Source organism: Notamacropus eugenii, chromosome 3 (assembly GCF_028372415.1).
Source record: "Notamacropus eugenii isolate mMacEug1 chromosome 3, mMacEug1.pri_v2, whole genome shotgun sequence".
Taxonomy (NCBI): Eukaryota; Metazoa; Chordata; class Mammalia; order Diprotodontia; family Macropodidae; genus Notamacropus; species Notamacropus eugenii.
Window position 1 is genome coordinate 169,465,621 of NC_092874.1, and position 26,848 is coordinate 169,492,468.

At 37.9% G+C, this 26,848-nt stretch overlaps 1 protein-coding gene across 1 annotated transcript in view; it reads right to left on the bottom strand.

Moving 5' to 3' along the window:
- CAMK1D (calcium/calmodulin dependent protein kinase ID) overlaps positions 1 to 26,848 on the bottom strand; it is a 494,068-nt gene that overhangs the window by 305,021 nt on the left and 162,199 nt on the right. The window contains exon 2 of the mRNA XM_072653308.1: positions 14,097 to 14,228. Coding sequence (XP_072509409.1) covers positions 14,097 to 14,228 — 132 coding nt within the window. The remainder of the gene's footprint in view (positions 1 to 14,096; positions 14,229 to 26,848) is intronic.

Below are 26,848 nucleotides of genomic sequence, written 5' to 3' on the forward strand. Positions count from 1 at the left end.
ATGTCCCCACTGGGATGGGTTGGGTCCCAGGGGATGGAGTTGTCTGTGGTAGGATGGGGGGAAGTGCTATGGTCCCCGGGGATCCACCCTGTTGGCTCTGTCATCCAGCTGCCCCTGAGGACTTGGAAGCGGGGGTTGGAGCAGGGTTAGGACTAGAACTCTTTGGCTCATTGGAGCACTCACTGGGAGTGCCAGGTGGGAGTCTGCAACAGCAGTGTGGGGAGAAGGACACACCCACAAGAGGAATTTAGTTAGACACTCTGGATTAAGGGAATTGTAACCTACTGTGACCTTGGGGTAGAGTGTGTTGTGTTCTCTGCTACCCCTGGGGATGTATTATGTTAAGGGCAGACCCTGACCTGGGACCCCCTGATTACAAAAACAGTATTTGGGGATAGTACCTGAATGGGGAGGACTGGATGTTCACTCCCCAAAGATTTTGACCTCCAAAGAATGCATGTTATGATATGTTTTGTGGCCATACTTGTTGGGAGGAAAGGGCAAGTTACTTTTGTGTCTGTTTAAGGTCATGTGGCCACTCTAGTAATAAGCTGTTATGTTATGCTTTAGTTTCCTGGCTCATGGTTTAGTTTTGAATAAATAAAGTGCTTAAAATATATCATATCTCATTAATTATACAATTGGTTTTTGTTTGTCCTGTGAGATTCAGAGATGTTTAGAGTCATTGAGATGTTCTGGAGGCTATCTCCCCATCTATTATGAATGTCTTCCCTGTTGGCTTATCTGGATGTGTTCAAAGCTTTTCACTGAGGTTTCTTCAGGTGATCTTGGATAATTTCAGTCTTTTTTTTTTCTATTGTCCCTGATATTGCTGACTTTCTGAATCCTTCCCACACTGGAGAATTCACCTTTCACCAGCCTCAGTATCCAAGTAACTTCTGGAGGAAGGGAGCTGGTTTCATCCAGTAGGTCTGGAGCTACCTGCTTCTCTATACACACACACACATACACACACACACACACACACACACACACACACACACACACACACCCTGCCCCACTTCCCTCTCTTCCTTACTTCTCTCACTAAGCAATGCTTTAGAACAGCCTGTTGCCCCAGGAAAAGTTTCCTAAACCTCCAGTGCCTCCTCTGAGGGATGGGTTAGCATTGGGAGCAGAGTTGAATTCTTTTGCTTGCAGACTGAGATGATGGTCCGAGAGCAGGGGCAGTGGGAGGTGCTGGAAGAGATTGCAATAGCAACAACCATAATTGATGTGTGGGTACCACTGTGCTACTCTACCAAAACATGAGGGGAAAGGGCAGAGGGAACATTGTTATGCATCTTAGAGATTAGGGATTAGCCTGCGTTCATCAGATCCTTAGCTTTTTTAGGGTTCTTAGGATCTGATCCTGTGGAAATAGTTACAGTTGCTTTACCTCTTACAAATAACTCTCATTTTGCAGAGTTTTGAGAGGTCATGAGGATGGGAGAAAATATCTACTCTTCCATCTTGCTGGTCATTTCCTATGATCCTATCCCATTTGAACCTCAAAACAACTCTGTGATGTAGATACCTGAGGTAATATCATCCATATTTTACAGGTGAAGATAGTAGAGGTGCTAAAAGGTAGGCTTTGAACCAATCTTTCTGACTCCAAGTCTAGCACTCTCCATTACGCAGACTGTTGTTACTTCTCCTATAAAGTAGCGATGATCTAAACATAGGAAAGCAATGGACCAAAATTACTTAGTAGGATTCTCCCCTTGCAAAGCTTTTGGGGCAATTGTACAGATATTCCAGATTACAGAGGCATCAAAAACAACTCAGTGTCACAACAGGAGTAAAAAATAAACAGTCCTAATCAAAATCTTTTTTTGGATGATGGTCTCAAAATAATTCTTGAGATCTAAATTGTCCTCATTGGGAGAATTTAGAGGAAAAGACAATTACAACATTATGGTTAAATAACTACAACAAACATCTGGGCTGTCATGGGTTTTATGTTTCATAAGGACAAGGATCCCATTGGTCAGCGAAAGCACCACACACAAATACACTAAACTTGGGTTTTTCTTCATAGTGCTGATGTGGTAAAGGACAAAGCAGAGTAATTTAAAAACACTAGAGCTGATCAAAAAAGGAGAAGAATGCCAGACATAGTTTAATATATTAGACTTTGTGAAAGCAAATTTCAGAATCCAGAAAAAGAACAATCAAAATCCCACGACCTAATATTTTACATGTTAAGTTGGCTTAGGAGATACAGGATGTTGTCAAGAAATAAATTCTAGTGACTCAAATGTAGGTGATTCTGAGCCAGTGAACTCATCAAAGAGATGGATGTGGCTGCATAGGGAAGTCATCAACTAATTTAAATTTAAAATATGGAAGTAAGAGGTAAGGAGGGACAGGGAAGAGGATGAATATAAAAGAGCAGCATAATCTTATAACAATAATGCTGGAATGCTCAGACTCTGTATGAAACACAGCTTACAGTGAGATCTGAGAACAAAAAAATACTCTTTAAGCTATATTTAGCAAAAGAGCAAAATCAAAGGAAGTTTATGAGTGTTGCTTAGAGCAGATTGGTCAGTGCTGGAGATGACAGAGAAAAGGAAGGATTATTCAACATTTACTTTGCTTTTGGATAGGAAGCTCATTAAGAATCAATAGTGTGACATAGTAATTAAAAACAAAAAACTAATAGGATTCATTGAAGGATTCAATTCATTCCAGGATGAGAGAAGTTATAGCTTTCATATGTTTTCACTGTCTGACATGGCATTTTATCTACAAATTATATATATATATGTATATATATGTATATATATACATATATATATATACATTAAATCTATAAATTAGTTTAGATAGTAATGTCATTTTTGTCATTTTGGCACGGCCCAAAAAAAAGCATTTAATCAATTATTATTTCTCCAATTATGTAATTTTTTAATGTTAAGTTTCATATTTCTATGTTTTTTAAAAATATGCAGTCCTAAAATTCAGTTTCTTATACAATTCACTTTCTTGTTCTTTGTACATCAAATTGTTAATATTTGGGATGATTATTAAAGTCAGAATAAAAAAAGATTAAAAAAATAAATTTTACTAACCGAACCCCATTTGGATATCAATCAGTTGATCAATAAAAATTTATTAAGTGACTACTATATGCTAAGTCCTATGTCAAGAGTAACATTGACAAACTGGATGACTTTCACAGAAAGGTAATATGATTGTTAGGATTTATAGTAGCTTCCTTACTGAGCTAAGCAAAGAAATCTTTAGGGAGACTCAAATGCTCTGTGTCATCCCCATCAAAGAAGACCAGTAGTAAGGGCTTTTGCCCTTTTGCCCTGTTTCTGCCAGCAGGGTGTTTGAATTTCAAACAACCACTAATTCTCCAGGTGTTCCCCCCAGAATGATTCAGCAGCAGTCACTGAAACTTCCTCTACACATCAGGACCAGGCTCCATGCTCCCTCTCCTTAATACCTGGTCTTGCTTGGCTTAGATAAGAAACCTATAAAGACCCATTGGGCTGGACTGGCTTGGTGTGTCCTAATCCTCCCCAGCAGTTCTGATTTTTTTTTCATCCTCTCTGACTCCCCTTTCTTACTGTATTTCCCATCAGCAAAGCTTGTTTAATTTCCTGCTAACTCCTATATTGTGCTGTGTTCTGTCTTGTAGTGCTCCCCTCCCCTCTTAGTTACAACAGGTTTCTCCTTAGAAGCATAAGCCATTAACCAGTACTGGGACAAATGGTCTTGGCAACCTCACCTACTTCCCAAGTCATAGCTCAGGGCTGGATCTGAAACAAATCCCCCAGTGGTAGGAACTCCTCATGTGTACTAGGGCCATGATTAAGGGTCTGTCCTGAACCACATCCTTCCTGGTCTCTTTACTGGAGCATATGTGGCACACAAGAAAGATTGCCATCCTTCCTTATACTGGACTTTGTGACCCTACGCCTCACTCAAACTACATTAAGACAGTAGTAGAAGGACTAAAGGACAACTAGGTGCAGCGGATAGAGTGCTGGGTCTTAAATCAGGAAGACTCATCTTCCTGAGTTCAAACCTAGTTTCAGACACTTCCTGGCCATGTGACCCTGGGCAAATCACTTAACTCTACTTGCCTCAGTTTCCTCCTCTGTAAAATGAGCTGGAGAAGGAAAGGGCAAACCATTTTAGTATTTTTGCTGAGAAAACCCCCAAATGGGGACACAACTGAATAACAGTGAAAGAGGGATTGAAAACTATGGCATGTGAAAGGTCTTTGAAGTAAATGAATTTGTCAGCCTAGAGGAAAAAAACCCTGGGGAGGTTATGATCAAGTCTCTGATACATAAATGATCGCCATAAGGATAGAGTTATTGAACTTGCTTTGATTCAACCCAGAGGGTAGAACCAGGGCAGAAGACTTACAGAGACACAGATTTCAGCCTCCCATAAGGCAAAATTTCTTAATTTTATCCAAAACCAGAATGGACTGCTTCAGGAGATAGCAAGATCCCTCTTACTGGAAATCTCTAAGTGGTGTCTAAGTAATTATTTGTCAGGTATATGATAAAGGATTCCTGTTCAGATGTCAGTTGGAATACATAAGCTATGATACTTTTATGATTTTCTGTATTAGGGTCCTGCAATAGATCCAATGAGACAGGCCTCCCTGGGATAAGAGTGAAAGACTCAGAAGGTAATGTGGTCAAGAACAGACCTGATACTGACCTCATGACAAAGTCACAGTTGCACAAGCCTCTGATGTGCACTGTGTACCTCAGGCAGCTTGCCACACAACACAAGACAAAAGATTTTTCCAAGATGACATGCAATTTCAGGGAATGGACAAATAAACACACAGAGTCACCCAGGTAACCAGACTCCTCCAAGTTTCATGGCACATCACATCTGGCTCTCTTCCTCTTGCCAGCACCCTTCATCTTTACAACCATCATTTAAGTGATAGTTTAGGGGCCTGGCCTCCCCTTTATTTTCCTGTAAACTGACTGAGGTTGGAAGAGAGCCTACTGTCTTCCTCTTTGCAGAGGTGAGGAACTATGGTTATGGAGTATTAAATATATTGTCAAATTCAGCTGATGTGTGGAATGGTTTTGCTGAACTCTTTTGATTCTTTGTTAGACAGCTGGTAGTGTAGTGGATAGAGCAATGGACCTGGTATCAGGAAAATATTAGTTCAAATATGACCTCAGGCACTTACTAGCTGTGTGACCCTTGGCAAGTCATTCAACATGTTTGCCTCAGTTTCCTCAATTGTAAAATGAGGTTCATAGTAGCACTACCTTTCAGGGTTGTTGTGAGGATCAAATGAGATTGTTGTGTTTGTCCTTGGTTCTCAAAAAGGACCACGACATAAGGGAAATAATAACGTGACTTTCAGTTGACTTTGATTTGAGGGAGGGAGGTCTGTGCAAGGTTGCCAGCCTCATTTTCTCCTCCAGAGCCATCTGGGTCCAGTGGCCAGATATTCATCAGGACAACTGGAGATGGTCCAGCATGCAATGGGGAGATCCTGGCCCTTTTAGACTAAGGCCTTTTCAGGTTCTCACTTTGAGTGAGGTAATGTCCATTCAGAGAATAAGTCTTTTTAAGAAGCTAGTCAAGGAACGGTCCCTTAAATTAGGAAAAAAAGAAAACAAAATCAAGCTGAGTATCAAAAGAGATAATGTCGGTAAAAGTGTTTAACATAAAGCCTGGAACTTTAAAAATGCTTATTGTCTTCCCCTTCCTCCTTGTTACTCAGAATGATTCTCTGAGAAAAACCAGGAGAAAAGTTATTAAAAAGAAAATTTTTTTAAAGTTGAGAAAGATAGATAATTTTGTTGATTTAGAATAAATAGTGAGGGTCTTCTTTGGTAGGCATGCGCACACACCAGTGAAAGGTCCTGAAACACTGCCAGGAAAATCTTCACACTCAGAGTCAGTACGAGGTGCATGCCACGCAGACCCAGATCATTTCACTGTGACTGGCAGCTCTACCAGAACCAGAAGGCAAACTGCAACTAATTTTTTTTAAAGGGCAAATCCAAGAGGGTATAGAATTGAGGCTATACAATGAAAGGAGATGGTTTGCTAAGTCTAGAGCATTTGTTCTGTAAAGCTTGGACTCAATCAAAAGTCCACACTCAAGGACCTAGAAGGCCACTTGGCCACAGGTTCCCCACCTCTGGTCTAGAGCTTCCCCTTTTAGCTACTCAAGACCTCAGTGCCCCCCTCAGTAAAATGAGTTTTGAAGTGATCTCCAAGAATCCTTCCAGCTCTGTGATCCCATACGTCTCCTCCCATGCCCCTTTGCTTCATATCTCTCTTTTAACTTGCTAAAAATTGCTTTATGTAGTACCTTGGAAGTAAAGTACTGGACAAATCTAATTCTAAGTAAATAATGTAACCAGAGTTATAAGCTTCAAAACCTAGCCCAAGGGGCCTCACACTGAAGTTCACAGTACAGGCAGCGTCTGGGTCACGGGACTGGGAGAACCAACCAGCATGCTGAATACCTAATCATATAGACTGAGCTCATAGAATGCAAAAGTCAGACTTCTGGATATCTGCTGCATAGCAACAGACTGCCACAATACTTCTCACCATTTTTTTCTTTCTGTGCTCTAATATCTACTTAACCAATAAAAAATTCATTTGGGCACTATTTTCAGAGCAAGTACAAAGACATCCTTGGGTTGCATTAGCAGCATCTAAGTAGAGTACATTATTCACAGTGAAACAAGTAAATCTCTCACATTTCAACAATGCAGGAGGATGGGCAACCATTCAAATAGCTATAATTGGATGAGAAATTGACTGGAACTTCACTATAACACTATTTTCTTTAAAAAAAAATGATAAAGACAAACCCCCAGTGTTCAGAGTATGACAAATCTATTCCAGATCAAAATAAACTAAATCCTAAGGATGTTTATTTACAAAAGGTACCAGAAAGGAATCATTATAACCTGGTTTCACATCAGTACTCAAAAAACACACAAGTTTATGTTCTTTTAAGTCTCAGCCAGGCCTGATTCACATCAATCTGATGATTCAGGTTTGGTATCAGAACAAAATGAGACACTTGGAAACATTCTAGCCATTAACAAAAAGAGATCTGCTTAGCAATAGTAAGGAAAGAATATGCAGCAAGGATACCATATCAATTCAACTGGTCCTAGCTTCTCTGCCTCCATATTTGTCATGGTGGAATCAAGCTGGAAAGAGGACCTCCTGATTGTCACAGGGTAGTTTCTGTACTCAGGTTTTTAGGAAGTTATGCCAAAAACTTATGCCAAGGTTTTAGGAAGTTAAAGTCAAACCTTTAGCTCCTGGACCTATTAAGTCTTGAGGATAGTTTCAATACCTTTTAAGGAAAAACTAGCATTACCAAACTGGAGTAGCTGTTACTCCTCTAACACCTTCCCTTTTATGTGTTAAATGCCTCTTGACTCACATAGAAATAATTTGGAGTGGACAAAAAAAAAAATTGATACAGAAAATGTCTCCTTTTACTTCTCCCTCAGAAATCATTTATTTGCTACTCATTCCTTTAAGAACACCCAGAGGAGCTCTAGGTAAGATGTCTAAATGAATGGTTAGAAGTAAAGTCAGCTCTGCTTCATGGCCTAAAAACAGAAACAAACAGAACAAATAAAAGGAACAGCAAAGGAGAGAAAGGGGAAGAAACCCTCACAGGGAAAATTGCCTTGCAGGAAAAAAAAATGAAAAATAAGAAAAAGTACCCACTACAATGATAAATATTATTGGGTAAAATTAAGTAGAAAAACTTCTATAAAGGAAAAGAACAGTGCAGGAAAACAGCAAGAAACAGAACAGAAATCAAAAGGTGAACATGGTGCTAAATAGTCTGTTGAAAAGCTTAATAAATTTGTGAATTACCTGAGGAATAGCATAGGCCACATGGAAGACAAAATTGTAGAATTGGCAGAATAAATAATAAAACTAAACTGAAAAACAACATAATTGGAGGAATTGAGACCCCTAAAGTTGAAAGGAAAAACTTGAGAGAACCAAGTTCAACAAGAGAAGGTAAGAATTACTGAAAAGAAATTAGCAACAAAGGATCTGGATAACATCTTTCAAGAACTCATACAAGACAGTTTCCAGAAGGACTGAAAACCTCAGAACACTACTAGAGATGGACCTGAAATTTAACTCACCAAAAATGAAGTCAGCTAAGAATAGCATAGAACACTTGCTTTAGAGTTAGAGGACCTGGTTGCTGAAGATCACAAAGATATTGACAGAGGTGAGATTTGAACTTCGACCCTCTGACACAAATCCATAGCTTTCTCTCCACGGCACCATGTTAGAGAGTGAAATAAGCATGCTTCCTATTATTTATTGTTTGACATAATTCTAGGGGTACTGCCTATCGCAATAAGATAAGAAATAGAAATTAAAGGAATAAGTACTGGCAAAGAAGAGGCAAATATTACCAGATACAAAGACAATCCAGTGATTTACTTAGAATACACTAGAGGTTTAGAGGAGGGAAATCACTAAAATTATACCTTTAGCAAAGTAGTAGGATACAAAATAAATTCACAAAACAATCAACATTTTTTTACTAAGGAAAAAAAAAGAAATAGTATTTAAAATAATCCCCCCAAATGCATTGAGAGGTAGTGCTACCTAGTGGATAGAAAGCTAGTCTCATAGTCATGAAGACATGTTAAAGTTCTGCCTTAGACACGTATTGACTATGGGTCTTGAACAAGTCACTTAATAAGCTGGTGTTTTAGGCAACTCCCTAATACTATAAATTGCAGAGCATAGGCTGACCTACTTTGATAGAACATTTCAAGTAATAGTTCCCAGTATCAATGAAATAAGAATTCCAGAATCCATTTCAACAAGGGAGCTCATGGACATGAAAATATACAGGCTTCATTTAAATAGTTTTCTGCCCTGCTAACGCTACCACTCCACCTTCCAAATTAGACCAATCCCAGTGACCAACCCCAGGATGGGCTAAACCAGGGGTGGGGAACCTGTTTCTTCGAGGCCACATGTGACTTTCCATATTCTCAAGTGCAGCACTTTGAGTTCAAGTTTTCCAGTCACTCTCTGCACAAATCCTGCTTCAGTTAGCCCATCATCCTCAAAGAGGACCAATGACATCAGGAGGGTGATGTCTTGACTTGTCAGTGAATTGGATTCAAGTGAGGTAGAACTGTGCAAAGTCACTGGCCCCACTTTCTTCTCCAGAGTCATCAGAGTCCAGTGGCAGCACACGGGTCAAGAAGTCTGGCAATGGCCCAGCAATTAATCCATCTAACTAGACCTCCAAGGACCATCATAGGGAAGAGCTAAATGACTTGGCTCTGAATTCCCTGGGGGCCCCACTCCTTCCTCCCTGCTTTCCACCTCTTGCTCTAAACATTATAATTAAATCAACATTACCAGGGCTTCTGGAAATGGAATGTCAATGCACTGTCCAATTTTTCCATTCATCATCCCCATGATTTCCCAGACCAAAACACCCTTCTGGGTCCACCATTACCCCACGTCTGCACTCTCCTCTTATTAAGATGTAAATATGTCCACCCTTAATGGTAGAGAGACAGTCTTACGTTTATATTTATGCTTCAGTGTCACAGCTTGATACAACAGCCCTTGACACATAGTAAGCAATTAAGAAATAGGTTTTCATTCTTTCATTCAACAACCATTTTCATGACTTTTTTTTTTTTTTGCTTAGGCTTATTAACAATCAAGGTGAAATAAGCAAGGGTCTAAAGGTATGAAGTTTCTTGGTTTAGGATGGGGGAGGACCACAATGAAACCAACTCCATTTATGTCTCTAAGGAGAACCCTTGAGCCATCCTTCTACTTAATAGCAACATCTTTATCATTATTTATAGCAAGAATTTCAATCGATATGGTTCAATTCAACCAGTGGCATATCAGTATTTATACTGCTATTTATAGGTGGCATAAAAATTATGTGATTATCTCCCTCTGGCTCCTCCAGTACCCCTCCCCCCAATTCTATCAAACAGTGAATTGTAGAAGAGGAGGAAGTTCATGTATTAAATACAGAAGAAACAAACAGCCCTTTTGTAAATCAAAAACAGATCAATTTTCACAGAAATAAATAAGAATCTTAGAAGTGATAAGACTTGACTCCTGACTGAATGTATGGACTGAGGAACTGGGAAGTCAACAATCACTGAGAGTATAGTAGTATCCTCCACAGATATAGAAAAGTTCGAAGAAAGGCAGGCTTAAGGGGAATGAAAAAGAGAGTTTTTAGAAAAATTCAGGCCCTAACTTGTTAGAAACACCACATGGAACAAGAATAAGGGCATGGGACCTAAAATCAGCAACTTGAGGGCAGGAATTGGTTTTTTGCCCCCTTTTTTTTTTTTTTTTTTTTTTTTTGCTTAGTGTAGCAAAGAGTAGGTTCTTAAATGCTTGTTGACTTGACCTGGATTAGAATCCTGGCTCTGTTATTCACTACTTGTGTACCGTAGGACAAGTCAATTAACCTCTTTGTGCCTCTGTTTCCTCATTTGTAAAATGAAGAATTAGACTAGATGACTTCTGATATCCCTTCAAGTTCTAATTCTATGATCCTATGGGTTAAATAATTGAACCACTATTCAGTATACATGACTGGGCTGTGCTAATATAGTAAAATTTATAATGATTCCCAAAATAATCTTCAAATTTTTTTCTCTGCCAATCAAAATATCAATGAAATAATTTCTAGAATTAGAAAAAATAAAAATAATAAAATTCTTATGGGGCAATAAAAATACCAAGATTATAAAAATAAACAACAGGGGAAAAAGTTGCAAAGAAAGCATGGCATTACTAAATTTCAAATTATATTCTAAAGTGGTAATTATTAAAATTATCTTAATGGCATTTTTAAAAGATGAAGGCAGATTGTGAAACAAGTGAAATGTCAAACAGATTAGACAAGTAAGATTTAGAAGTAAATACATAATAATAGTCTATTTTTCAGTAAATCCAAGTATACAAATTATTGGGGAAAGAACTTATTATTCATCAGGATCTGCTGGGAACACTGCATAGTAACTTAATAAGTTCCAAAGAGATAACAGTATAAATATTAAAAAAACACATCATAACAATTTAAAGGTAAAAGGAAGGCTATATCTTTCACAAATGTAGAAGAGGAGGAAGAATGCTTAACTACTTGTGACAGAGGCTATTATAAATAACAAAACCAATTCTCTTAATTATATAAAATAAAAAGGTCTTGCAGAAATAAAAGCAATGCTGCTAGGATAAGAAGAATAAAAATGAACTTTGAAAAATCTTTTTTTAAACATTTCTGATAAAAGTATGATAGCTGAAATCTAAAGGGAATGAACACATCTCTAAAAAATTAAAAAGTATTCCCTAATAGCAAGTGACCAAAGGATAGGAATAGGCAGTTTCTAGAAAAGGAAATTAATTATCTTCAACTACAAAAAAATATTCAAAATAGCTAACAAAATTAGGTAAATATAAATTAAAGGAACTCTATATCCATTCATTTGACAAATATGGTTAAAGATGAGAAAAATAAACATTGTCAAGTCTGTAGGAAACTAGGCACCACTTATCTATACAAGAATATTCACAGTAGTGTTGTTTGTGATAGAAAAAAATGTGGAAACAAACTATGTGAACAAAAATTAGGAATGGAAAAATAAATTTTAGTATATGAATGTAACAGAATATTATCATACCTTAAGCAATGATAAATAATGAAAAATTCCAGAATATGTGGTAAGTCTTTTTAAAGGATATACAGTGAAGAAAATGGATCCAAAATAACAATATAACAAGCAACAAAAGAAAACAGGGGCGTGAATCAGTCCTAACTCTTCTATGTTGTTTCACTTAAATCTTTTGGGGAAGTTCACTTCATTTTAGGGTTGTTCTGTGTGTGTGTTTGTGTTCGCTATGATGAAAGAAAATGTATTGGTTAACAAAAGACTCAGGTTTCAGGCTTCTCGCTGCTCAACAACATGGCACTGTCAAAGTCTGTCACTCGCTATCCCTGAATATCCTCTCCCCTGGCATTTTTTCATTATTAATGAAACCAAGGGTGGGGAAACTAATCAAAGCAGAATTTCAGTAACATAAAACCAACACTGACTTCTGAAGTCCACATCCGAGTGGATACCAAATGTCTGCAAACAGGGGTACAAAAAGAATGAAAATGTATTTATTTCATTTAGTCCCCAAATCAATTACTGACTCAAGCAAAGATTTAGGTGACATGCTTGATTTAGCAGAGAGCCAAGCAGGCTCGGAAGCCAGGCAGGTGCTTTTGGTGATATCTTGGATGGTGCAAAATACTCTGAAGCAGCCCCCTTCTCCAGCATCACTTACAGCACTGGTCAAGTCCAAATATGTGCCTTAAGGCTGTGCTTTTCTAGCTCCTGGTACTGGAAAATGAGTCACTTAAATGTATGTTAATATCCTTAAATGTTTCATTAAAGTATCATCTTCCAATTTGATTATAACATACTTAGAACAGTTTGTTTTGACCAAATTTGCTTCTAAACAGTTATTTAATTTAGTCTTCCATGGGTCTTTGGTAGAGAACTAAGACAGCCTAGAAACCAAACAAATAAACAAAAAGAAAATTCCCTATGAGCAATTTGTTCTCTAATGTGGAACTGACATACCATATGTTTATTCTTTGAGTCAATAAAGGTCAGAACATGTTACACTGTCGTGATTAACATACTGTGCAGTCTGGTACTTATGGCAGCTGAGTGTGATTCAAAGGCTGCTTTTTAGTCTTCAAAAAACAAAAAACGAGGGGGAAAAAAGTGCTTATCCATAATGAATGTGGGGAGATCCTGATGTGTTCTGGGAAGCTAGAACATTTATTCTAAATTTGCCTCTCTTAGTAGCTGACTGCTTTTCTCCATTAGATCTCCAAACCTAGCAGCCTCATTTATTGTTGTTTAACTTTTAGTAATCTTTTTGTTTTCCTATCACCTTCTTTCTGAGTATATGCATCCAGCCTCTCCTTGTGCAGACAGCCACCCCCTCATAATAGAGAAAAAAGGAATTCAGCAAAGCTAATCAACACGTCAACCAAGTCTGATCCTATGTATATAATGTTCTGCACCACAGTCGCCTCAGTGAGGAAAAGAAATACGTTTTCTCATCTTTTCTTCAGAGTCATGCTTGGTCATTATAATGGCATTACAATAAATAGTATTCAGTTTGGGAAAGGGTGGAAGGATCTTCTTCCATTTACTCCAATTATCGGGCTTATTGTTTTCCTGAAAACCCAGTAATTTTCATTGGTATTCCTGAGGTCTTCCACAAATGGAACCACTTTTAAATTTCCCCAGCACCTTTCTTCAGAAAGATTACCTCAACACTGATTTGTTTCTCTGACTCACTCAAAACCTTCTGCTAGGGGCATGGGAATGAGAAGGAGGGTAGAAAGGGGTAAACAGTGTCAGGCAAAGGATTCAGCTAATTGCGTTGCATTAGAATTTCACTTGCTATAGGGAAGTTTTGAGACAGCTTCTTTTCTGTTTCAAGGATCCTTTTGGCAATCAGTCAAAGCCTATAGAACCCTTGAGAAAATAATATTTTTAAATGCATAAAATGGAACATATAGGATTATAAAGGAAATCAAAGATGAGTAGAAATAAATGTTTAATGTTTAAGTTTTTTCATGGACACCCACCCACTGTCAAGTCAATCCACATAACCCCAAGGTTGGTGGACCCCATGTTAAAAAGTTCTGCTATTTGGAGACATGACCTGACTAAAAGTATACTTGAATCCATGAAATAAGTCACAGAATGTTAGAGTCCTGTCTTATATTGAAGATCAGAAATTATCAGCGTAATAAGGAGAAAAAATCCTTAGTATCTTGCCAAAGGCTAAGAAGTCAGTGGTCAGGCAGGTAACAGAAAATAAGTGGTCCCTATCTCTAAGGACCATGACCCAATTGTAAAATATACCCAGTCTCCATTCCTGCTTCCATTCAGCTTAAGTGACTCCACAACTTGTCTTAACCCTTGCAAAGGTATTCTAACTCCCAGATATCAATTATATGAGAATAGCAATCCAAAGGGATCAAAGAGATGGAATTCTACAGTACTTACTTTCTCAGAACAGCAATTTCATTCTCTATGCTGCTTTCCTTGCCCTTTAGTGCTTTCTTAGGGATACATTTCACTGCAAAGAGTTTTCCAGTTGCTTTCTCTTCTGCAAGAACCACTTCCGAAAATGCACCACTGTCAAGAAGAACAAGTGAGAAAAGGGGCTTAGAAACATGAGAAACAGAAAACATACTGGTTTTACAACAGTTCTTTAAATCCTATCATCTGATTTTAAGTAGTAGTGGTAAAAAGTCTAACAATGCTTCACTGTTACTTTTCCCCAGTTCTTTATGGAAAGAAATGTATCCATATGAAATATAGCCATAAAGTAAAACATGAGTGTTTGAATGTGTTTGTATATATGTATATATTACTACACTAGTACTACTTCCTGTCCACCCTTGCTGGACATCTTAATTTAATTATTGAATTTAATTTAATATTGAATCACTTTTGAAAAGCATTAAAAAAACTTTCAGAAAAATTTATAGCAGAAAATAAACAAAAACACCGCATCCTCTCAAAACTTCTAAGGGCTCTCCCTCCTTTAGTTAACTGGAAAATAATAATAAAACTTTTCTCTATGGCAGGAATCCAACCACAGAAACCATTAAAGTGTCAATTCTCAGAGAAATATGAGAACATAATGACATTGTAAGTATGTGTAACTTCTAATACTGATAGAGGTTAATTAATTGGTTAGCATGTGTAGAACATTTCTTTTAAATTTAGTCAAGTATTCATTTAAGCACTTGCAATAGACCAGGTATTATACAAAATGCTGGAGATATAGAGAAAGGCAAAAGTAGTCCCTGTCCTCAAGGAGCTTGTGTGTGTTCATCTCTCGTTGCCGAAGAAGATCATGCCATCAGAGAAATGATGACATGACTTGCACTTGACTTTGTTTTGAGTGAGGGAGGGCTGTGCAGGTCACCAGCCTTACTTTTCCTCCAGAGCCATCTGAATCCAGTGACCAGATATTCATCATGATGACTAGAGATGACCCAGAATAAGGCAATTAGAGTTAAGTGACTTGCCCAAAGTCACACAGCTATTGAGTGTCAAGTGTCTGAGGTGAGATTTGAACTCAGGTCCTCCTGACTCCTGCACTGGTGCTCTATCCACTCCACCACCTAGATGCCCAGGAGCTTACATCCTAGTGATGAAGACAACGTGGAAAAAAAAAAACAAAACAAATCTAGGTTTATGCAAGAAATACACAGATTTGATAGAATGTATTTTCAGAGCGAAAGGTACCAGCAACGGACTGCTCTGGGAAAGGACTCTCTGTAGGGCCCTGTAGAAGGTGGGATTTTAAGTCTTAAAAAAGCCAAGGAGTAAAAGGAGTAGTCGTAAAGGAGGGAGTAAAGACATGAGACAGGACAGGAATATGTGCCAGCATCATAAAGGCATAAAGTTGGGAAATGGGTCAGCCTATATTAAATGTTCACATTAAACTTTCAATGAGTATATCCATCCATCTATATGTGTGTGTGTGTGTATCTGTGTGTATATAAAATATATGTATATAGGCTGCAGAGTACATGATGAGGAATAAAGTATTAGAAGACTAGAAAGATGGAAATGGACCAGATTGCAAAGATTTTTCAATGCCAGGTTACTTGACATTTGATTAGGGGAAAAATAGGAAATCACTGCAGTTTATTGAGTACAATACAGGACACACTCAGACCCGTACTTTCAAATAGTCACTTTTGTCCCTGTGCAATAATGCCCTCAGACTGAAATCTGGCCAAAGCTCAGAAGGCCAAATGTCATGATTAACATTACCAAGAGAACCTGGCATTGCCCTCCCAACCAGAAGAGGTCATTCTTCTGAAATAGGGAGCGGCTTTACAGGCAAATCAATTCCAAACCTCTCTTTTTATTGATAGGGAATTAGAGAACCAGAGTGGATGAAAAATTTGATTAGAGTCACATAGCTAAGAAATGTCAGAGGCAGATTTTTGTGACTCCAAGCCTAGTGATCTATCTCCTCTCTCCAACTCACCTCACCATCCATCCCTTATGTGAAGGCAAGTAACAACAACAATGGTCACCACTCTCTCTGTCATTCAGCAACAGCTTAAGCAAGTAAGAAGAGCCTCCTGATTCACCCATTCCATATTTCCTTTTAAAATCTGTCTTTTGTAGTAGTCATAGAGAAAGTGATTTAGGGAGCAGAGGGGGAAAATCTAGCTAAATAATGTTACTAAATGATCAAACTCATCATCTGTTAGCTTCTTTTGTTTTTGTCTTCTGTATATATATCTCTCTCTTTTTAAAATTTAAATTCATCAGATAGTTCTCTGTACATCTATATTTGTCTCTTTGGCTTGCTACCTTTTTTTGTCTTTCATGAAATTGTTTCCTTGTAAATTTGGAATTTTCATTCTGAGTATTCCATCTCACCTGAATTGACTTCTCAGTAGGAATTCAGGTCATCAGAGGCTACCTATTCCTTTTCTATGGACCTTTGGACATTTACTCTCCCCAAACTAGGGTACATGTCTAATTGTGCCTGAATTACCTCTCCTCTTTTACAAATTCTAAAATGGATTGATCACTTTTCCCCAAAGCAACCTGGTCTTTCTTGTTGGTCAGAATCAGGTCCCAAATCTCATTTCCCCTTTTCATTTACCACCTTTAGAAAAATGAAATTATCATTAAGGAAAGCTAAGACTTTCAGGAGATTGCAGCTTGTCTAAGCTGATTGGGTGTCAACACTAAGTTAAACATTAATATGGTGTGCCTCTAGGAGACTGGGAGTGGGTAGCAGGGCATCAGATTGCCAAAGGACCAATGAATTGAAGCAGATTGGAAAGTGAGTAGGTCAAAACTCGCTTAACAATAAAAGTAGAATTGGGGACTGTGAGTATCTCCCTGTACTCACAGACTGGAAAAGATAGGGAGACCTAATATTTAAAAAAAAATTGTTTATTGGCATAAATTGTCATTTCTCATACAGGTTCCTAGGAATGGTTTGAAGAAAACCCTACAGTTCCAGAAGAGAACACTCACATTCTCCATGCTGGTGAACGAAACTCAAAAATAGACCACACCAAAAGAATTATACCAAACAGCCTGAGGGGAGGGTTGGAGGATTTGTAGCAAAGGACTGGGATGAAATGGAGGGATAGCGAAATGAAACAGCATGAAAACAGTCCCAAAGAATAAGATATCTTGTGACCAAGCAAAGAAAACTGAAATGATTCCCAGAAATGAGAGCAAAGGCATAAAAAGATAATACTTTGGAAACCAATGAGAAAAAAAATAAAGAAAATACATGCAGGTCAAAGTAGGTCACACTAGCTCAATTTCAGGACAGAAGAATTACAGGATTGGAAAATATTTAAATGTCCACTGAGTCCAATCTCCTCACTTTCCAGACATAACTGTACATATTCTCTTTGGGATTTCCCTCTGAACCCTTACCAATGCTTTCCATGCCTCTCTCTTACTCTAGACTGAAAAATACACACAATAATTTAGCAAAGTTGTGGTCTATGCTATGAAAAATCAAGAATTACTTCATTTTTCTTAATTACTGTATTCTTCATTTCTGTTCAATCCTATGCATCAAGAACCATAAGGGTCTCCCCTTGAAGTGAGCAAGTTCCTTAGGTCTAACAAGAGATATATTAAGTCACATACCAAGTTGCCTGGATTCTTAGAATAATTTAAATAACCCTCACATCTTAAGTGGCTTAATTGCAAATAACAAATCTGTCAAAAATTTCCTCCCACCACCATTCAGTCTACAAAATAAGCATGTTGGTAGGAGATAGGGAAGCAGAGTCAATTTTTAATTTCATTACATTTGGGAAAAGTGTAATCTTAGAGGAAAAAAGATGAAGGAAATAACACATCTAACATCCCAATGTTCTGAAAACTGTAATTTTCAAGTTGTGACAAGAGATTTGTTTGAATTCTGAAGGAAACTATTAGAAGAGCAATACTTAATTTACATCTAAATGAAATCTTCATGACAAAATGTGAGAAAGGTCAAATAAAATGACTTTAAATATGATAAATATTTTCTGCACCTAAAGATAAACTGCAAAAATTATAAAGGCTAGATTTATTTTTCTTTCCCTCTACTGAAAACGTAGGTCAGCCTCCAAATACGAAAGCCAATAACCTTGGCTGGCAATCATCAACCCTGTTGGGCTATGGATTTTAGAATAAACCAGGAGTGAAAAACCTATGGCCTCAAGGCCACATGTGACCTGTAGGTCCTCAAGTGTGGCCCTTTGACTGAATCCAAACTTCACAGAACAAATCCCCTGAAGAAAAGAATTTGTTCTGTAAAACCTGAACTCAGTCAAAAGGCCATACTCAAGGACCTAGAAGGCCACATGTGACCTTGAGGTCCCAGGTTCCCCACTCCTGGAGAAAACCATTTGTCTCTTTAAATCAAGAATCATAAAGAATTAAAACTATTTGTTATTCCATTCCAAATTTCAAGTCAGGCATTGGGTTCAAAACCTGTTTTGCTATTTTGACCTATGTAATGTAGGGTGAGTTAGTGACTTGGCTTCTCTGAGTCTCAGTTTTATCTTCTATGGAATTAAAGAGTTGGTTTACCTCAAGAGTAATTAACCTGGGGTCCATGAACTTGTTTTTTAAATACTTTGATAACCATAACCAAAACATAGCTCAGTCCCTAGTGTTTAATAAATGCTAGTTGACCGTATTTAATTTCAGGTGGTTTCCTTTATAGTTCTATATAGTTCTTTATTTTATATATTAACAACATTATTCTGAGAAATGGTATAGGCTTCTTCATCACACCACCAGAGAGGTCAGTGTCACTAAAAAAGGTTAAGAATGTCTGGTCTGGCTAATCCCCAGAATTCTTTTCAACTCTGTATCCTATATAGATCTTTAATTCAGTTAATACCAAAATAAGAAGGGACAAGTTGGTAAAAGAACTAAAGAAAAGAGGCCTGTTCTTTCCTTCGAGAAAAGAAGAATTCTATTTCTTTCCCAATGGAGAAGGAAAGGGCAAATCACTCCAGTATCATTAACCTCAAAATAGGTCTGAAAGAGTCAGACGCAACCGAAAACAACTAAACAACAATAATACATAGGCTTATCCTATAGAGAATTCGGTTCTCCTGTCACTCCTCTGCTACCAAAGCTCCAGTGCTTCCCTTTTGCTTCCAAGATAAAATTCAAATTCCTCTCTTTGACTTAAAAAGTCCTGGTAGCAAGGTGACCCAATGGATGGAAAGACAACAGGAATTAGGAAGACACAGTTCAAATATTGTCTTAAACACTCTTAGCACTGTGGTTGTGGCCACATCCCCTGACCTGTCTGTCTGAGTTTCCTTATCTGTGAAGTGAGGGTAACAATAGCATTTCCTTTCGTGGGGTTGTTGCGAGGATCAAATGAGACACCGTATGCAAGGTGCTTTGTAAACTTCAAAAGTGTTTATAAACACTTGCTCTCATCCTCATTTACAATCCAACTTCAGCCTACTTCTCCAGACTTATTGAACAACATTCTCCTTCACACTATCTACATCCCAGACAACCTGGACACCATGCTGCATCCAGTACATGACATTCTCTTCTTGTCTCCAGGCCTTATACAAACTGTTCCCCCTACCAGGAATATGCTTTCTCTTCACCTGTCAGATTCCCTTTACTGTTATCACTGTTGAGTCGTTTCAGTCTTGTATAAATCTTCGTGACCCCATTTGAGGTTTTCTTGGCAAAGATATTGGTTTGGTTTGCCATTTCCTTCTCTAGATCATGTTACAGAGGAGGAAACTGAGGCAAATAGGGTAAAGTGACTTGCCCAAGGTCACATATCTAGTAAATGTCTGAGGCCAGATTTGAACTCAAGAAGATGAGTCTTCCTGACTCCCAGTTCAGTGCTCTATGGCACCACCTAGCCACCCTAGCTTCCTTCAAAACTCAGTTCAAGTGCTACTTCCTACCAGAAGCCTATCCTGATGGCTACATTTACTAGTACAAAAATTACTCTGTATCTACTTCCTACTTCATGTTATAGTTTGTATTTGGGCAGAAGATGACTACAGATTCATTTTCCTGAGAAGCCTGGAAGTATTTCAGAATAAGTGACTTCCCATTATTAATGGCTTTCCAAATTTAATGAAAGTTGCTTGAGAATGCTGTTCAAAATGTCATTGTCTCTCACTTCTAAAATGTATAGTCAACTAAATCAAGTCATTCTCCGATTAATAAATGACCAAGGGATATGAATAGGCAGTTTTCAGAGGAAGAAATTCATACTATCAATAGCCATATGAAAAATATTCTGATTCACTAATAATTAGACAAATGAACATCAAAAGAAATGCACCTTACATTCAAATTTACTAAGATTACAAAAAAAAAGAAAATGATAACTGCTGGAGAGGCTGTGGGAAAACAGATACACTAATGCACTGATGGTGGATCTGTGAATTAGCCAGCTATGTCCCAAAAGCTATTCAATTGTCCAAACCCTTTGACCCAGAAATACTATATACAGTAGGTCAATACTCTAAAGAGATTTTTTTTTTGTGCATGGTGGCAAAGATCTGGAAACTGAAGAGATTCCAATCAATTGGCTGAACAAGTCATAGTATATGAATTTAATGGAATATTACGTGTTGTAAGAAATGATAAAGGGAATGGTTTCCAAAAAACCTTGTAAGACTTGTATTAATTGATACAAAGTGAAATGAGCAAAACCAGGAAAATAATTAACACAGTAATCACAATATTGTGAGGATGATCAATTTTGAAAGATTTATTAGATCTGATCAACACAATGACCCACAAAATTTCAAAGGACTTGCTATCCACCTCCAGATAAAGAACCAATGGACTGAGAATACAGACTGAAGTGTAACTTCTTCCTTCTTTTTTTCTGTTGGCAATGCTAACTCATAAACTTGTTTTGTGTGACTATACATATTTGAAATGGGTTTTGTTTTTCTTGCCTTCTCAGTAGGTAGGTGACAGAGAGAGGGAGGGAAAGGAACTAAATATCTGGAAATGAAAATAAAATAACAATGAATTTTTTACAGTCATTATCCCAGAGGAAGATGGTTTGATTTGTATTTAAATCATACTTACTAGTTAACTGTTGCCTAGGGAAAATTATTGTTTGCACAATAAAGTAGAGATCAGAAAACATGCCAAAACTAGGAGTTCCCTCAAAAACAAACACACACAGGTATAAAGAGGTAGCCAGTTGGAAAGAAATTGTATTTGCCTAGAGAGAAGTAATGGGGGTGGGGGGTGGGGTTGGTAGAAAATCTAACAGCCTATGTAGTTCCAAGCCTCTTTTTCTTTGGCCATCATGGAGGGAAAGATGCAAGGGCTGACTAGGGCACTTGGATAAACTATGATCTTAAACAAGACAAGACAAAGAACTGAAGTCATTTGGTTTCTCACTTCAGAGCAGACTATTAATGGATGGCTGCTTTTCTCATGCTTTTGAAAAGGAGAATTCAACATACAAATTAGTTTTATAGTTTTATTAACTTCATTTTCTGAGTACAACTTAATAAAACATTGCATAGTATAAAAGGGCTGCCAGCAGATTAGGTCTTTTACTATCAATTAAAATGGACTTTTTTTCACTAATGAGGCAGTGATTCCACATGTCAAACCATAAAAAGTGTTAAGGATAAATGAGAATGATTGTAAACTGAAATATTCATGCAGGATAGATACTATTTGGCACTTACATATCGCTTTGAGATTTGCAAAAGCACTTTACAAATATCTCATCTGATCCTCACAACAATCCTGAGATTTATGTGGTATTATTAGCCCTATTTTACAATTGAGAAAACTGAGCCAGGCACAGTTTAAGTGACATCCAGGGTCACAAAGTAAGTATCTCAGGCAAGATTTGAACTTGGATCTTTCTGGATCCAAGAAGAATGCTCTAGCTATAATGCAGCTGAATCCTCAAAGATGATGAGTGGATGAAAGAAGCCAGGTTTAACCTATTTAAGAGAAGTGCTTAATCAGTTCAGTACCCATTCACATATAATTAAAGGTCCAATTATATATTATCTCTATTCATTAAAACAAGTCAGACATGGCCTTGATTTGGCAACACTTAGCTATTTATTTGTGTTTCTGCATATGCTTGGGTAGAGATAGGGCTGGACCTGTGATTTCTCTGATAAAGGGAATTAATTCCCAAAAAAGGAAACTCTCTCCATCAATACAGATTAGTACCTTTTTTTTTTTTTTTCAATTTAGAGTCTTAAAAAGCTGACTAGAGCACTGAGAGGAGAAATAACTTGCCTGGGGGCATAAGCCAGTAACCATATGAATTTGGACTTCATATTTTCATTGGGATGGAATCACCACATTTTTCTGGGGCAGTGAGTTGGGCACAATGGATAAAGCACCAGGACTGGAGCCAGGAAGACTCATTTTCCAGAGTTCAAATCTAGCCAGTGTGTTCCTGGGCAAGTCACTTACCCCTATTAGCCTTGGTTTCCTCATCAGTAAAATGAGCTGGAGAAGGAAATGACAAACTACTCCAGAATCATTGCCAAGAAAACTCCAAATGGGGTCACAAAAAGTTAGACATGACTAGAAAAAAAAAAGACTGACCCTATTTTACATGATGATAACTTCAAATAGAATTCAAATATATGTAACTACAACAGGGGATTCATTATTCACACTAATCAGGACCTGCTTGTGTCAGAAGTAAGACAATAATGAAATTCATCTTTAAAAAATTTTCTATAAACCACATTTTCATTAATTCAGATCACTATCTTCCAAATAGTCTTAAATTAAGAAGGACACCTCTATTTACTAAGTTACTGCTTAGGAATAAGAAGAATCCTATTTGGTACATAATTATTTCTTTTTCAATGCAATATTCTTAACTTCTTCCTTAACTTGGTAATTCCATGATGATAACCCTCCTCCAAAAGCCTGAAGATCATGATAAGATACTATCAAATACACTAACAACTAGTTTGATTTTCATTGAGATCATTTCCCAGCCAAGGTACAATTTTACATCTAAATCTCCTGGGGCAGATTTGTCAAAGAAAAAAGCATGAATTTTGGGGTATTTTTCCCAGATATGATATTTAGTAATTTCTTGTGACATTTTCACTCTTTTGGATTCTCAAGATTTTCTGTGTTTCTCATTTTTCATTTTAGACAGTCTCTATTGGCCCAAAGTTAGGTAACAAACAAGTTTCAAATGAAAGTATTTTCTTGTATTTGTACCTTCAAGGCCTAGTTCAGTGCCTAGCAATCAGTAGGTGCTTAATAAATATCTACTGATTGATTTTAAAATCATTGTCAGGTCAGAGCCAAGATGGCAGAGTAGAAAGACACACATACACTAGCTCTTACCCCCACAGCCCAAAAAATACCTGTAAAGAAGAACTCTCAACAAATTCTAGAGCAGCAGAAGCCACAGAACAACAGAATGGAGGAGATTTCTAACCCAGAGTGACCTGAAAGACCAACGGGAAAGGCCTGTCCCACCAGACTGAAGCAGAGCACAGCCCTGCCTTGGCCATGTGGCACTGAGAGGAGCAGATCTGAGCAGGCTTCAGGGACAGAATCTCCAGTGGCAGCACAGATCCCTCAACCCACAGGCACCAAAGGTCAGTGAGAGGGTCTTTTTGGCTGGCTGAGAAGGGAGCAGGGTGTTCCCGTAACTCAGGCCTCCTCAGGAGGCAGCAGCTGACGGGGCTCCCAAAGCAGGCAGTAGCCAGCATCCATTGTTGAAGGTCTTATTGTAAAACCTCCTGAGGAAACTGAGCCCTGTGTAGTGGCCATGCCCCCACCTGAGCAGCTGATCTCAATCTCATACTGAATAACAGCCTTGTCCCCACCTAAAGCCCCTGAGGGTTTGGAATCTGAATCTCAGCCTCCAGTGCTGGCTTGATGGAACTAGAGGCAAGGGAGTTGTGGAGAGGAGACTCAGAAGTCAAGTAACTGCCTGGGAAAATGCCCAAAAACGGGAAAAAAATAAGACCATAGAAGGTTACTTTCTTGGTGAACAGGTGTCTCCACCCATCCTTTCAGATGAAGAAGAACAAGGCTTACTGTCACAGGAAGTTAAGACCCCTGCCTCTAGGGCCTCCAAAGGGAACTTAAATTGGGCTCAGGCAATAGAAGACCTTAAAAAGCAAGTTAGCAGCTTACTAAAGGAGAATCAAAAAAATGGTGAGGAAAATAACACCTTTAAAAAGAGGCTAACTCAATTGGAAAAAGAGGTCCAAAAAGCCAATGAGGAGAAGGAGGCTTTAGAAAGCAGAATTAGCCAAATAGAAAAGGAAGTTCAAAAGCTCACTGAACAAAACAATTCACTGAAAGAGACAGTTGAGTTCAGGGAAATGAATGATGAGTTAAACCAAGCAGTTAGTAAACAAAACCAAAAGTTTGAAAAAATAGAAGATAATGTGAAACATCACATTGGCAAAACAACTGACCTGGAAAATAGATCCAGGAGAAACAATTTAAAAATTATGGGACTACCTGAAAGCCATGATCAAAAAAAGAGCCTAGACATCATCTTTCATGAAATTTTCAAGGAAAACTGCCCTGATATTCTAGAACCAGAGGGCAAAATAAATATTAAAAGAATCCACCAATCACCTTCTGAAAGAGAACCAAAAAGAGAAACTCCTAGAAATATGTGGCCAAATTTCCGAGTTCCCAGATCAAGGAGAAAATACTGAAAGCAGCTAGAAAGAAACAATTTGTGTACTGTGGAAATACAATCAGGATAACACAGGATCTGGCAGCTTCAGCATTAAGGGATCAAAGGGCTTGGAATGGGATATTCCAGAAGTCAAAGGAACTGGGACTGAAACCAAGAATCACTCAGCAAAGCTGAGTATAATACTTCAAGTGAATAAATGATCATTCAGTGATAAAGAGGACTTTCAGTCATTCATACTGAGGAAAAGACCAGATCTGTATAGAAAAATTTGACTTTACAATACAAGAATCAAGAAAAGCATGAAAAGGTAAACAGGAAAGAAAAATCATAAAAGACTCTCTAAAGCTGAACTGTTTACATTACTACATGGAAAGAAAATATTTATAACTTTTGAATCTTTTCTCAGTATTTGGGTAGATGGAGAGATTGTACATACACACATACACCCACACACACATAGAGAGAGAGAGAGAGAGAGAGTATAGGGTGTGTTGAATCAGAAGAGATAATATCCACACACAAAAAAAATAAACTAAAATAAAAATTAAGGGGTGACAGAGGAAAATACCAGTAAGAGAAAAGAAGAAATGGAACAGGGAAGGCTATAACTCATAAAAGAGATATGAAAAATCTTGTTCAATGGAGGAGAAAAGGGAGAAGGGGAAATGGGAAAAATGAAGCTACTCTCTCCACGTGTGGCTGAAGGAGGGAATAACATGCTCACTAAACTGGATATGAAAATTTATATCACACCACAGGAAAGTAGAGGAGGAGGTGACAAGTGGGGTGAGGAGAATGTTAGAAGGGAGGGCAAATGGGAGAAGGGAATTACTAGAAATAAACACTTTTGAGAAGGGACAACGTCAATTGTGGGGGGAAAAGTAAGGGGGAACAGAGTAGGACAGAGAGCAATATGATTAGTATTACACAACATGAAGTTTTTTGCAAAAGATGCATATTTAATCTGTATTAAATTGCTTGCCTTCTTGGTGGGGATGGGTAGAGAGGGGGGAGGGAGAGAAATTGGAATTCAAAATATTAGCAACGAATGTTGAGAATTTTTATTGCATATAATCAGCAAATAAGAAATACAAGGAATGGGGTATAGAAATTTATCTTGCCCTACAAGAAAAGAGAGAAGATGGGGATAAGGGAAGGGTGGGGTGTGATAGAAGGGAGGGTACACTGAGGGAAGCAGTAATCAGAATGCAAGGTATTAGGGGGTGGGGGTAGGGGAGAGATGGGGAGAAAAATTTAGCATGTTACAAAGTGATATAAAAGCAATTAGTATTAAAACAATTGACTGAATTAATTACTGAGAATAAATCAATGACATCTTTTGTTTGGGGAAAAGAATTTTAGTCTAAATTTCCTAGGGGAAGGTAACCACAGGTAAAATTTGACATTGATGGAAAAGTTAAGGTTTTAATGGTAAATTTGATTTTATGTGCTATTTAATCAGGAACTAGAACATGTATAGAAAGGCATGTAAGCCACTTAAGACTTGCCTCAAAAGATATTCCTTAGCCAAAGTGAAATCATAATCATATGTGAAACCTGGTTATTGCAACTTGTCATTTTTAGATGCTATGGGACTATTAAGTGACTGTTCTTCTGAGTCTAACTCCAGGTATGGATAGCAAGAAAGGCGGTCTGAGCCTCCAATCCATGATGCCAGTAAGCTTGTGAGATGGTGGTATGAACTGCAAAAGGTGATCTCATGAGAAGGGTGGGAAAGCAGCTGTTCAGCCTGGGCTGAGGTGGGATTCTCCTGGCTCAATTTCCCCACTGACACTGGCAGACTTTAAGCCTGACTGAATGCAAGTTGACAATCCACTCCTGCCTGGAACTGGCATGAAGTTGGGGAGATATTGTATCCCTGCAATGTCCCTACCCTTGGTGGCAATTTCCTATAATCAAAAGGTTTATAAGCTTAATACCAGATCTATTAAACTGTAGATTATTAGTAGGGGAACATCTGAGGTTAAGTCTAAAATTAAGCTATTAGGTATAGGACTTAAAACCAACAACAATAAGTTAGGGTCCTTTAATTCTTAGTAATACTGTGGAG